Source organism: Muntiacus reevesi, chromosome 2, assembly GCF_963930625.1.
Source record: "Muntiacus reevesi chromosome 2, mMunRee1.1, whole genome shotgun sequence".
NCBI lineage: Eukaryota > Metazoa > Chordata > Mammalia > Artiodactyla > Cervidae > Muntiacus > Muntiacus reevesi.
In genome coordinates, this window is record NC_089250.1 from 64,315,878 (window position 1) to 64,329,779 (window position 13,902).

At 34.5% G+C, this 13,902-nt stretch overlaps 1 protein-coding gene across 2 annotated transcripts in view; it reads right to left on the bottom strand.

Annotated features, from left to right (window-relative positions):
• RBL1 (RB transcriptional corepressor like 1) overlaps window positions 1-13,902 on the bottom strand; it is a 59,722-nt gene that overhangs the window by 18,593 nt on the left and 27,227 nt on the right. Inside the window, exons 14-17 of one of the 2 annotated variants that reach the window (XM_065921962.1) lie at window positions 13,464-13,596; window positions 8,906-9,169; window positions 7,484-7,695; window positions 1,432-1,608 (exon numbers count right to left, since the gene is read on the bottom strand). In XM_065921962.1, the coding sequence (XP_065778034.1) occupies window positions 1,432-1,608; window positions 7,484-7,695; window positions 8,906-9,169; window positions 13,464-13,596 (786 nt within the window). The remainder of the gene's footprint in view (window positions 1-1,431; window positions 1,609-7,483; window positions 7,696-8,905; window positions 9,170-13,463; window positions 13,597-13,902) is intronic. The other variant, XM_065921963.1, reaches the window with a different exon arrangement.

The following is a 13,902-nucleotide window of genomic DNA, read 5'->3' on the forward strand; positions in this document are numbered from 1 at the left end:
TATACACTGAAGCCTTTTAAACATATTAACTGCCTACTGTGAGGTCAATAATTTCATTACCTAAAATTTTCAGTATCTAACCTGCTCTAAACTTTATCTGTTGACATACTCATATTGGTTCATTTCCTTGAATGTTTTATAATTTTTGATTTTTTAGTTCTACTTTAGTAAGGATTTTACTTATGTGAATACTGAATGGCTTAAGGGTTGAGTGTTTCATGCCTCAAAGTAGTTTGCTTCTGCTGGGAAACCCAGCGGTACTATCAGTCCTGGGACAACTTTGGGTTTTGTTGTCGTGAGTGTTCGGACTTCGGAGATTCTTTCCTTTTTTTGGGCCTTGTTGCATATCTTACAGGATCTCGGTTCCCACCAGGGATTAAACCCATGCCCTCAGCAGTGAAAGCATAGAGTCCTAACCACTGGACTCCTGGGAAATTCCCTGGAGATTCTTAGAATGGTAAAATAAATGAAATATGTATATAGGTGTGGTTTTAAAAGTGGAAAGAGTAATACAAAGGATTATTGGTATGGATGCCAATGTAGCATGTGACTATAAAAGGGGAACAACTATGTGGTCTTTTGTGTTGTATGTTATTTAGTGGCTGTGGAATAAATGTATAAAAATTGTAACCACAGAAGGAAATTAACTCTCTAAATTATAAACCCATGGCTGGTTTTTAGAGTTCTGATATCCTTAAGAGAAATAACTTAAAAATGTGATAACTTTAAAAAAGGTTAATTAACAATATCTATTAATATATATTTTGTATAGATATTTTAAAGAGGCAATGTGAGAAGGAAGTCACAGATGAGTTCGAAAACATGTCCTTTGCCTCAAGAAGCTGAAAAATTAGGTTAGGTTGTAACATGCTCATCTGCTAGGATCTGTGGCCAATATGATCAAGACCAAAGTTACAGATGAATGTTTCAGACACATTAGAATTTTTAAAACCAAGTAAGATATGCCATTTTATGACTTAAAACATGTTGTAGCAACTAGAAAGTAAAATGCTCTTCTGAGGTAATGGAATAAATCACTAAAAAGGAATATAGTATAAAAGCTATTTTACATCAAATTATGAATCAGAAGATCACAGGCTGTCACTAATTGTGTAATTTTGGCCAAGTTACTTTCAGCTCTGGGTCTCTATTACTCACTTAAAATGTAATGATCTAAAATGATTACTTTAAAGTGTAAGATTAGAGGTGTTACAGGGGTGGAGGTGGAAATGGTTCTCTATTAATAGTGTGGAGAACCACATACTACAAATGGCCTGTAATTGCATTAGCTGGAATTTACCACCTAATTAATGAAGGTGGGCACTGTTGGCTTATAGCACTTAAGGTAAACTAATGAGTGCAACAGATTTTCACCTCATGCTTCAAATATAGGTAACTACAGCAAAGAGCTTCCCCCAACTTATACATTACCTTTGCCATGATGTAAAAGGCACAAAGGAGGAGCTGATCCAAATGTCTGTCTTTCATCAGATCAGGGCAGTGAACTAAAGTGAATTCAAAACATGTCCATATCTTCCTTCTTAACTCATTTGAAACATCCAGTTTTAAACATAAATCACGTAAGCGTACACTTGCCAAATGATAGACCTAAGATGAAAGATAGCACATTGATGCAAAAAAACAAGTAAATAATTTCTCAAATTTATGTCTTACCATGAAGATGGGCTTTTAGGTCAAGATTAATAAATACCTAAGGCTGCTGATGCATTAAATTACATAAAATACCTATTTTAGACTATCGGTTCACTGCTGTGGCTAAAGAAAATATATTAAAACAAAATTCTCTTTGTAAAACTACCCTAAACAATTTTTGGGAAAAGATGCTTTGTGCTATTCTATCTATGCTGTCAACTATGTAAAGCGATAAATACGAAAACGAAATGGCTTGATTTATGAGCATTATGACCACTATAAATACATAACTTTTTAAAAAATAGAAGTCTCTTTTTTTGGTTCAGGTAAAATGGCTAGAAAGCCTACAATATCACATAATACACTAAAATGTTTGACTTCAAAAATGAGTCTGAGAGCAAAATCATTAAAAAAAATTCCCATATATTCTCCATTGTTTTTATGAGCACATGAAAGGAATGTTAAGTAAATGAGACACCAGATTTTACTGTTGATGTTTATTGAGGTGTAACTGACATAAAACATTATTAGTTTCAGGTGTACAATGTACAATGATTCACTACTCACACATACTGTGAAAAGATCACCACATTAATAAGACAACATCCATCACCACATAGTTATAATTTCTTTACTTGTGATAAGAACTTTAAAGATCTATCCTGTTAGCAACTTTCAATATGCAATATGGTGTTATTAACTATAGTCACCATGCTATACATTATAGCCCCAAGATTTACTTATTTTATATCTTCCAGTTTGTACCTTTTGACTCCCTTCATCCATCAATTTCACCCACTCCCTCGCCCCTAGCAACGACTAACCTGTTCTTTGTATTTATGAGTTTGTTTTTTAGATTCCACATATAAATGAGATCATGTAGTATTTGTCTGTCTCTGTCAAGTTGTTTTTAAACATATTAGAGCAAATTCAGTTCAATGCCTTTAATCTTTTATATACAGAGTCTTTATATGAACTAATACTAACGCAAATGACCCAAAGACCCTGAAAGATTCTAAAATGATTTCTGATCATCCAAAAAGCATTCTGTTTTGTTATTTTAAGAATTGGTAACCCTACTGTGATATTCCTAAACTAGACTATTCTGTTTGAACTAAGGTTTTAAATCTAAACATTCAGGAGAAAAAACGAGTAAGGCATTCTTTACATCAAAATATCTTTTGAGAGGGGGAAAAAATTTACAAGTTAGAGCTTTAAAATGAATTTTAACTATCCAATAAACTAATCTGATAGAGAGATAAAGTTGACTCCAAAGCCACCAGTGATTCATTTTATAACAAACTCATTCTCTGCATTCCATCCCTTTGTTTCTGGTCTAGTTGGTCAAGAAATAAATAGGAGCTACTGGGGTCAGAGCAGTGGGAAACATGCTGGAACTTTACATTCAAGATAAGAGATGATAACAGATATAGCCCTAGCTAGACGATTAGGTACTACTTGTTAAGCATCTTTTACAAAGCTAATCCAATGACTTCTCTGAAGCTAATCTGATATACATCCTCTGAAAGGCTGCTAATTCTAACAAAAAATTCACAGTAAATTCTATTCAGGCATATGACACCCAGTATCACACTGAGTTTAGCATGGTTAACAGCTGCAATTTACTCACGAAATGGTTATTTTGAACTCATTATAGATATGAACATCTCAATCCCCTTTAAGAATAAAACTTTTTTAGCTTCTAAGTAAGCTATAATTAAATGGAAGGAAACAGACAGGCTAGATTCTGAAATAAATTCAGAACTAAAAATTTATAAATAAAGCCTTATTTTTGTCAATCTTAGATTCATTATCAAAGGCAGCAATTTGTTATTTTGAAAATTAAAAACAGGAAATTAATGGGGAAAATACTACATTTGGAACTGTCCTTTAAAAACAGGCGTTAGGCACAAGACATGGGTAGGAATGGGGATGGTGGGACACGGTAGAAAAGGTAGTGGGAGGTGGAAAAAAGAGCAAGTGTCTCAAGAAATATTCTAAGAAAGACTAGATAGAGGAAATAAACTTAAATTTGCATCAAAAGATAACTGAAAAAGAAATAAATTTCTTAAAAATTTTAAGCCTTAAACTCCAATCACAATGCTAGAAAGAAACAAAAAAAACAGTGCCTTTTTTTTTCATTTACAATTTTTAAGAATGGGCTAGACAGCCACTAGTTATAGAGTGGACTGGAGAGATATCTCCCAATTCTGGGATTTATTTTAGAGAAGCAGCATGTTTGGCTATAAATATCTGATTAACATGTCTGTCTTATTAGAAGCTTGAAGGTGCTTATAAAAGCAAGGCAGGATAGAAATTATTTCTACATTAAATCTCTACATTAATACTAAAACAATTTAGGGATTATAATGACTAGTCAAATCTTACAGGTAACAAATGAGATTTATGATAAAAATTATGTAGACTCCCCACAGTATCCCAAAAATCTTAATAATAAATCTTCAGTAATTTAAACTTATACATAAGATCTAAGATGTACTTGTGCCACAATAAACTCAATCTAAAGTGGTTCAGATGGTAAAGAATCCGCCTGCAATGTGGGAGACCTGGGTTTGATCCCTGGGTTGGGAAGATCCCTTGGAGAAGGGAACAGCTATCCACTCCAGTATTTTGGCCTGGAGAATTCCATGGACAGAGGAGCCTGGCAGGCTACACTACATGGGGTGGAAGAGTCAGACACGCCTGAGCAACTTTCACTTTTCAAAGCAATATAACACAATGGAGTTCCTGTAAATTCCAGAGTTCCTGAAAATTCCAACTGCTTTCTTAAAGTTATGCAAATGAAGTTGGCAAGAAACCTAAGTCATATCAGGAAATGGAATCAAATTCTATGAACTTGAGTCCAAACACAGCTCATCAAGATCATAATGTTCTTTTAAGTGAAAGTGTTAGTCACTCAGTCGTGTCTGACTCTGTGATCCCATGAATTGCAGCCCACTAGGTTCCTGCAGTGCAGGCTATTTCTTTACTGATTGAGCCACCAGGGAAGCCCCATACTTTTAAATATATTTTCAAAAAAGGTTAAAGGTACATTTGCTATTGTTGTTCAGTCGCTAAGCTGTCTATTTTTATGATACATTGTCTGATACTAAAGCCAGACAAAGACACCATAAGAAAACTACACAGCAATATCTCTTATGAATACTAATGTAAAAACCCTCCACAAAACACTACCAATTGACTGTAACAGTGCACACGGAAAGGGCTGTACCATGTGACCGACCAGGATTTACTCCTGGCATGAAAGGACAGCCTAACATGTGAAAATCAATCAATATAATATACTACATTAACAAAAGGAAGGGAAAAATGATATAATCACCTCAAAATTGATGTGGAAAAAGACAACTGACAAAATTCAACACTCTTTTGTTACAAACTAGGAACAGACGGAAACTACTTCAACATAATAAAAACCATATAAAAAAACTCCATAGTTAAGATCATACTCAAAGTGAAACAATACAAGCTTTTCTTTTAAGATCTGGAATAAGACAAAGATGCCCAGCTTCAGCACTTCCACTCAACACTATACTACAAGTTATAGTCAGGGCAATTAGTCAAGAAAAAGAAATAAAATGTATTCAAATTAGAAAAGTAGTAAAATCACCTGTTTGCAGATGACATGGTTTTATGTGTAGAAAACCGAAAAACCCCAGAGTCCATAAAAAGCATTAGAATTAATAATCTGAAATCAGCAGAGTTTCGAGATACAAAATCAACACATAAAAATCACTCTTATTCCTATACCATTAACAATGGACAACCCAAAAATGAAATTAAGAAAATGATTCCATTTATATTAGCATGAAAAATAATACTTGGGAATAAACTTAACCAAGGAAATAAAAATTGTACAATGAAAACTGCAAAATGTTGATGAAAGAAATTAAAGAAAACACAAATAAATGAAAGACATTTTATGCTAATGGACTCGAAGATTAATATTGTTGTCAACATTACTCAAAGCGATTTACAGATTCAATACAATCTGTATCAAAATCCCAATGACTTTTTTTGCAGAAATAGGAAAAAATCCATCCTAAAACTCATACGGAATGTCAAAGGACTTCGAATAGCCAAAATAATCTTGAAAAAGAAGAACAAAGTTGGGGGTCTCACATTTTCTGATTTCAAAACTTACTACAAAGTTATTCTAATCAAAACTGTGTGGTACTGGCATGAAGAGACCAATGAATAGAATACAGAACCCCAAAATAAACCCTCGCATATACAGTGATGAGCAACTTTTGACAAGGGTGCCAACAAGGTGAGTTTCAGTGCAGAAACAGAGTCTTGTCACAAGTATATTGAAAAAACTGGACATCCACACGCAAAAGAATAAAAACAGGTCCTTATTTTACACTGTACACAAAAATTATACAAAATTAACTCAAAATGGATCAAAGACCTAAATGCAATTGCTAAAACTAAAAAACTCCTACAAAAAAAAAATAGGAGAAAAGCTTCACGACACTGGAATGTGCAATGATTTCTCAGATATGATACCAAAGGAATAATACAAAACAACAAAGATTCATTCAAACAAACAAAACATTTGACTTCATCGAAATTAAAAACTGCATCAAAGTAGACTATATACAAAGTAGACTATATTCCATCTTATGGAATGGGGAAAAAATTTGTAAATCATAATCTGATAAGGAACTAATATACAGAAAATATAAAGAACTTATACACCTCAACAATAAAAAACTCAAATGTAAAACATTGAATAGACATTTCTCTGAGGAAAGTATAAGGATGGCCAGTAGCACATGAGAAGATGCTCAATGTAATCATTCATTAGGGAAACTCAAATTAAAACTACAATAAGATACCACTTGATTAGGATGACTATTTTAAAAAAGGACAAAAAATAACAAGTATTGGCAAGAATGTAAAGAACTTGGAACCCTTGCACAATGCTGGCAGGAATAAAAATGGTGCAGCCACCATGGGAAATAGTATAGCAGTTTCTAAACAATTAAATTTAGAATTATTATTCCACTTCTGTATATACCCAAAAGAACTGAAAGCAGAAACTTAGATATCTGCACAGCAATATAACAGCATTACGCACTCAAAATAACCATAAGGTACATGTATGTGCTATGTCACTTCAGTCTTGTCTGACGATGTGCCTCCCTATGGACTGTAGCCTGCCAGGCTCCTCTGTCCATGGGATTCTCCAGGAAAGAATACTGGAGTGGGTTGCCAAGCCCTCCTCCAAGGGATCTTCCCAACCCTGGGATCGAACCTATGTCTCTTCTGTTTCCTGCACTGGCAAGCAGGTTCAGAAACAACTCAAATGTCCATCTACAGATGAGTTGATAGACAAAACATGGTATATTCATACCATGGAATATTAACCTTAAAAAGGAAGGAAATTCTGACACATGCAAAAATGTGGATAAACTGTGAAGACATTATGCTAAGTAAAATAAGCTCATCATAAAAGGACAAAAATTGTATAATTTCACTTTTATGAGGTACCTAGAGTACCTAAAGTCATAGAGTCAGAAATTAGAATGACTAATTGGGGGTTGAGGGGAGAAATGAGGAGTTACTGTTTAATGGGTACAGAATTACAGTTTAGAAAGATGAATAAGTTCTGGAGATGGACAGTGGTGGAAGCTGCACAACAATGTGAATGTACTAATGACACTTAGCTGTACACTTAAAAATGGTTAAAATAGTGAATTTTATATTTTACCACATACAAAAAAAGGCCAAAGCTGTCCTGTGTTACTCAATCTTTATTGCACTGATTAAAGGAGACCTTTTTAGATGCTATAAAAACACATACCTTTCTATAAAACAGTGCTAAGGACCCAGTTCTCTTTGGTTTGCTTATTCCAATTGGATGTACTTCTTGTGCTTTGGTCAAATGGGTCTGTTTTGGAGAAGCACCAATTAATGACTGAGCTGTAAGCGATACAGGACTCTCAACTTTGGACTCCTGAGTTGTATTCATGGAAATTGGTATCAGTGTGATCTCTCCAGCATCATTTGCAATACCTGAATGTACAAGCAAGAGTTCTTAGTTTTAGAAATGTGTCCCAGAAAAGCTGTTAATACTTCTTTCTTTCTTCGTTCGTTCCTCCCTCCCTCCCTCTTCTTGTTTACTCTCTATCTGTGCATAGTAATGTGAAAAGAAAGCCACAAAAATAGTAATTCTAGGTTATGATATTCTTGTTTTCTATTTCTGCTCTGAAACAATAATACTGTTCTCTTTTGTGGTCTAAAGGAGATGTTTTTAACCATTAAACAAAATTCTTGCTCAATGCACTAATTTGTAAAACTCAGGTAAGAAAATAAGTCCTAACAAAGAGAGTAGTAAATCCATAAAATATGAAAATTCAAAAAACTGTGCAGTATTAAGAGTTTGGTTCCAGAGAACCACAATCAAGTGAATATCATAATAAAATGAGTCACATGAATTTTTTGGTTTCCAGGGCATATAAAAATTATGCTTTTGGGGACTTCCCTGGTGGTCCAGTGGCTAGGACTCTGAGCTCCCAGTGCAGGGGGGCCAGGTTCGATCCCTGGTCAGGGAGCTAGATCCCACATGCTACAACTAAGACCCAAAGCAGTCAAATAAATAAATAAAATTTAAAAAAAAATTAAGCTTTTGCTATACTGCAGTCTATGGGGTGTGTTATGGCATTATGTCCAAAAAATTGTACATACCTCAGTTAAAAAATACTTTGTTGCTAAAATGCTAATCATCACCGGGCAACACAAGGTTGCCACAAATCTTCCAATTTGTAAAAAAAGAGAAAAAAAGTATCTGTAAAGTTCAATAAAGCAAAGTGTAATAAAATGAGGAATGCCTCTATACATTCAAAACAAAACTAAAGGGGGAGCACTGAGGAGCTTTAGGGCAGTGTTACTATTCTGTGTAACAGTATAATGGTAGATATGTGTCATTAGACATTTGCAAAATTCATAGAATGTACAACACCAAGAGTGAACACTAACATAAACTATGGACTTAAAGTGATGAGGTGACAATGAAGGTTTATCAGTTGTAATACATGTGCTAGTCTGGTGCAGGATATTGATGGCAAGAAAGGCTCAATTTTGCCATGAACCTAAAACTACTAGAGGAAAAAAAGTACAGGTTCAGGAGAAAATACAGGAGTAATAAGACCATGTGATAGAATCCAAAAAGACATTTCTTAAATTTTTATCCATTTCAAAAAAAAGAAATGCATCAAAATATTACCATGCAATGGGATTGTAACTTTATGTCCTGTTGTCCCTGTTACTATGGCTGTGGCCATTGTTAGAAGACTTTGCCCAGGTGAAATTGATACATTTTCAGCAGTGATGCTTGAAGGAGCAATTTTCAATTTTTTTCCTTCTGTTATGATCCTGTCCATAAGCATTTCCTTTGGGGGGTCTTCCCCAAAAAGTCTTCTTTTAGCACTCCCAGCAGTAGGAGAACTGTAGCGTTCATGGACAGAAATCGGAGACAATGGTTGCATATCTATTAAGAGAAAATTTTTAACAGTTTGACTTGTATTTCAAACAGAAAAAATCAGGGTTGTTCACTCATTCAACAGATACTGAGTTGTGCTGTACTGTGTGCTCAATCACTTCAGTCATGTCCGACTCTTTGCAACCCTATGGACTGTACTCTGCAAGGCTCCGCTCTTCATGGGATTTTCCTGGCAAGATTTCTGGAGTGGACTGCCATGCCCTCCTCCAGGGATCTTCCCGACCCAACTGAACTCGCATTTTCTGTGTCTCCTGCACTGCAGGTGGATTCTCTGACACTGAGCCAACAGGGAAGCCCTAGATATTGAGTTACTATGCTAAAATAACAGCCTCTGTCCTCATGCAATATCGAATCTAGTGGGAGAGAGAAGAATGAAATAAATCTTAAAATCAAATTACAATAGCTAACCTTCCTAGTTTCTTGAACTTCTGCCTATGTTAAAGAACCAAAATATTAAGGGGAAAGTAAGAAGCTGAGAGGTAGAATGCAGTGACTGTTAAATTAGAAAAGTAATCCAACTAACTTCTGTTTCCTCCTGATAAAAAGGAAAAATCAGTGATTTGGTTCACAATTTTATCTCTTCACACGTATCTACACTTCAAACAGTTTAAGGCTGTAGCTGTGGCTTTCTGATTTAGTAGACAGAGAATCATCTTTTACAAACCCACTAGAAGATGAAGATGAGCAGAAGTGTTATGACTGTTTAATTTGAGGCATTAGTGTGTAACAGCCATGTCATCTATTTTCAAAACTGCTTATAAGGTATGAAAATCACCTCTGGCAATAATATGACAACTCTCTGGATTTCTGAGGTAACTGGGGAAATAGCTATGGTTTAATAAAAATCTCTTCTTAATTCTGGGGGTTATGAAAGCAGTTTTGACTTCCAGCCTTAGCAAACAAGTGGGAAGTTCTATTGTAGCCCATTACCCCTTAACAGAAGTCTACCTCTATGTCTTATTTCTAAGAAAACCAATGCAGCCCTTGAAGCTAACTAGGAATGTTCAGAACTGACATTTCAAGCGGGAAAATGCATGTTATAACCACCAAGTTAGCTGCAAACCCTTTGAAATGATTCTTTGCCTAACAAAGTATTGGAAAAGCTGCAGTAGACATTCAATAACAATTTACTAAGTATATAAATTAATAAACTGTCTTTTCCCCACTAAAGTCAAGGCTCAATATTATTGTTTTCTAAGGATTTTCTATTATTTGATTCTCTTGCATGAACCCCTACAAGAAAATAACTTTTTCTTCTAATTATAAAAATAATATATTACCTGAATACTCACATAAGTGCTATTCATAAAAGCCAACAGGTAGAAATAACCCAAACGCCCATCAGTTAAGTTCCTACTTTCTCTGTTGTTCTAGAAGTTGAACTTAATCTCACTTCACTGCAAAATCCCACTGCTGTATAATGGGGAAGAACCTTTATTGCAGGTTAGTCACTAAAGGGATGTTGCCTATAAGCTTAAATTATCCATAATGGTCCATCTCTGGGAACCCTGACTCTCAGGTAATGCATATTAAGCTCAAAAACCTTTGCTCAGGGCTTCCTAGGTGGCTCAGTATTAAAAGAATCTGCCTGCCAATGAAGGAGGCATAAGGGAGGGTGGTTTGATCCCTGGGTCAGGAATATCCCCCGTAGGAGGAAATGGCAACCACTCCAGTATTCTTGCCTGGATAATCCCATGGACAGAGGAGTCTGGAGGGCTACAGTCCACAGGGTCACAAAGAGTTGGACACAAGTATTATTTAGCCATATAGAGTAATGAAGTGCTGACACATGCTACAACATATATATACCTGAAAACATGCCTGAAAAAGAACCAATCATAAAGGTCACAAATTTATAGTTCCATTTATATGAAATGTCTAGAATAGGCAAATTCATAGGAACACAGATTAGTAGTTGCAGGGTTTTGGTAGAGGGGCAAATAAAGTGTGATTACTGTTGGATACAGGAATTCTTTTGGGAGTGATAAAGATGTTCTGTAATGAGATGGCATATATACAATGGCATATATACAACTATGGTTGTATAGTCTTGTGAATTTACTAAAAACCACTGAATTGTATACTTTAAAAGGGTGAATTTTATGGTATGTGAATTATATTTCAGGTTTTAAAAGCTCACTGAAAAATTCAAACAACACTAAAAACTATAATGAAGAAGTTAACACTTAAAATACCACCACTGAGAGAGAATCATTTTGGTGATCATTCTTCATGATCTTAGTTCTGAGATCTCTAGCTAGGCTGCAAACACACAGTGTCAGTCATTCAGTCATGTCCAACTCTTTGCAACCCGATGGATTGTAGCTTGCCAGGCTCCTCTGTCCATGGAATTCTCCAGGTAACACACACACATATAACATAAATATATAAATTATAGTCAGATACATACATACATGCTACACACAAAGTTCATGCTTTGTGCAGTTAAAGTATGCATGAATTTCAGTTACCACAACATAGTTAAATTAACAAAAGCCTCAACAAAAAGGTTCAAATTTCAAATTTCCATTGCCACGGTATATTAACTATAATTGCATAAACTACAAACTTTTTCCACAAATCATTATGTAAATAAAAGATGTGTATCAAGATTGGTGACCAATCCTGTCACTTCTTTCAAAGTCTTCCAGTGATTGGTCAGGGCAAATCTGCTGTTCAACTCGTGTAGGCCACAAAGCATATAGTTACGTTGCCTCCTTGTTTCCCAGTGATAAATCCACATTTTACAAAAATAAATGAAAGAGGGAATTGCCAAAAAGAAAAGTGCAATAAAGAAATGAAGAGTAATAATGCTGAAAGTTAAATTAAAATTGTCAATGAAATTATAGAATAGCTGACGCTAAGAATGTTGACACTGCTGCTGTTCAAGAGATTAGATATATAGCCAGAAGAACTGTGTGAAGATGAGACTTATTAATATAAATGCAAAGTTGTTATAATGAACAGCATGAAGACATCCAACAGGAAGTTACAATGGCAAAAAACTTCACTTTAAAGGAAACTGGAAAAAAATTTCACAACACTGAAAGAGCAAAAGATAAAAGTGTTGAAAGCGGTTCCTTTAATGTGAAAGGAACATGAAAATTCACCAAGGCACAGGAAAGAAGCTCACTCAGTATCGCAAGTTATATAAGAAGAAAGTGGCAAGCATCATTTAAATGATTCTTTATTAAGTTTTTTAAAGACAAAACACTTCCATTCTCAGTGTTTCCAAAGTTTTTAATCATTGTATATATTAAGTTGGAGAAGGAAATGGCAACCCACTCCAGTATTCTTGCCTGAAGAATCCCATGGACAGAGGAGTCTGGCATGCTACAGTCCATGGGGTCGCAAGAGTCAGACACAACTTAGCGACTAAACCAACCATATATTAAGTATTTTTTACTATTTTTTCAATTCTTTAATAAATACTGATAATTGACAGTAAGGAAGTTTTTAGTTTTGACAGTTTTTTAAAGGTCATAAAACAGTCCTGATCATTCCTATAGTTCAATGAAGATTGTTTTACATGCACAGCTTGCATATTTTTTGTGAACTTATACTACATGCAAAGCAAGATACACACACACACACACAATTATAGTTCAAAAATGGTTCTTGAGCTACCTTACTAAGTAACCTGATTATTTATTCATCTGAGGTTTCTTCAGGGATATTCTCTGGTCAGAAGACTTTAACTGATTTTTAAAAATTAAAGAGTTATATAGTCCAGAAGATACACACATCAGTTTGGTACATCACAAGAGAAAATAAAGAAGAATGCACTAAAATTTTCCTATAGTAAGGCTCAAAAGAACTATTTTAAGAGTACAGATAAGTAATTCATTAAATGAACTTAAGTATCCCAATGAGTTCTTTGTTCTGCTTTAGATGTTTATTTTTCTATAAAGTCACACATAGAGAAAGAATATAACTTCTGTCACATTTGCAAAGGTAGGTACTTAGTTTAAGTAGTTTTCCATTAGCATTGAGGAAAAGTTACGTGTATTTATAAAAAGGCCAAAATACGATTTCTACAATAATTGATATTGCAATTAAAAAAAATAATTATATTCAGAATCACAGTGGAAACCTTATTACTTTAATATTAAAAAGTATATAATTAGCCACAAAGGGTACTGGCATAAACATTATTCCCCTTTCAAATCTTGATTTAAAAAAATTGATTTCTTAATAACATATTAGGACAAAACTTGAAATTTTCTCTAACAAAAAAAGTCTTTGTTATTTTTTTTGTTTGTTTTACCAATTGTCAACCTACCCTTTCGAAGACTCCCACTGTCAGTTCGAACTTCTTTGACCCTTGGATGCATCAGAGGAGACATTGGCATCATGGGAAGATGCCCCTGTACATTTCCTCCACTTCCTGTTTCAAAATTGTTTGGGAATATAACCTGGAAAAAACAAAACCCCTCTGCTTTACTTATAAACCCACTGATCAAAACATAACAGAAAAGGTAAGAAAAAAGTCTTAACTTTTTTACTGTTTTATTTCCCTTTCTCTCTCTCTTCACAAAATATACCAACTTGTATAAAGTGCTCAATAGTTAGTATTAAGTTATGTAAAGAGTTCATCTTACTTAACCTTTTATCTATTTAAGATTACTGACCACTAGAAGTAAACCTATGAGATGGGCACTACTGTTCTTCACTTAGGGACTGAGAAAATTGAGGCTCAAAATGTGAAATTTGCCTAAGGT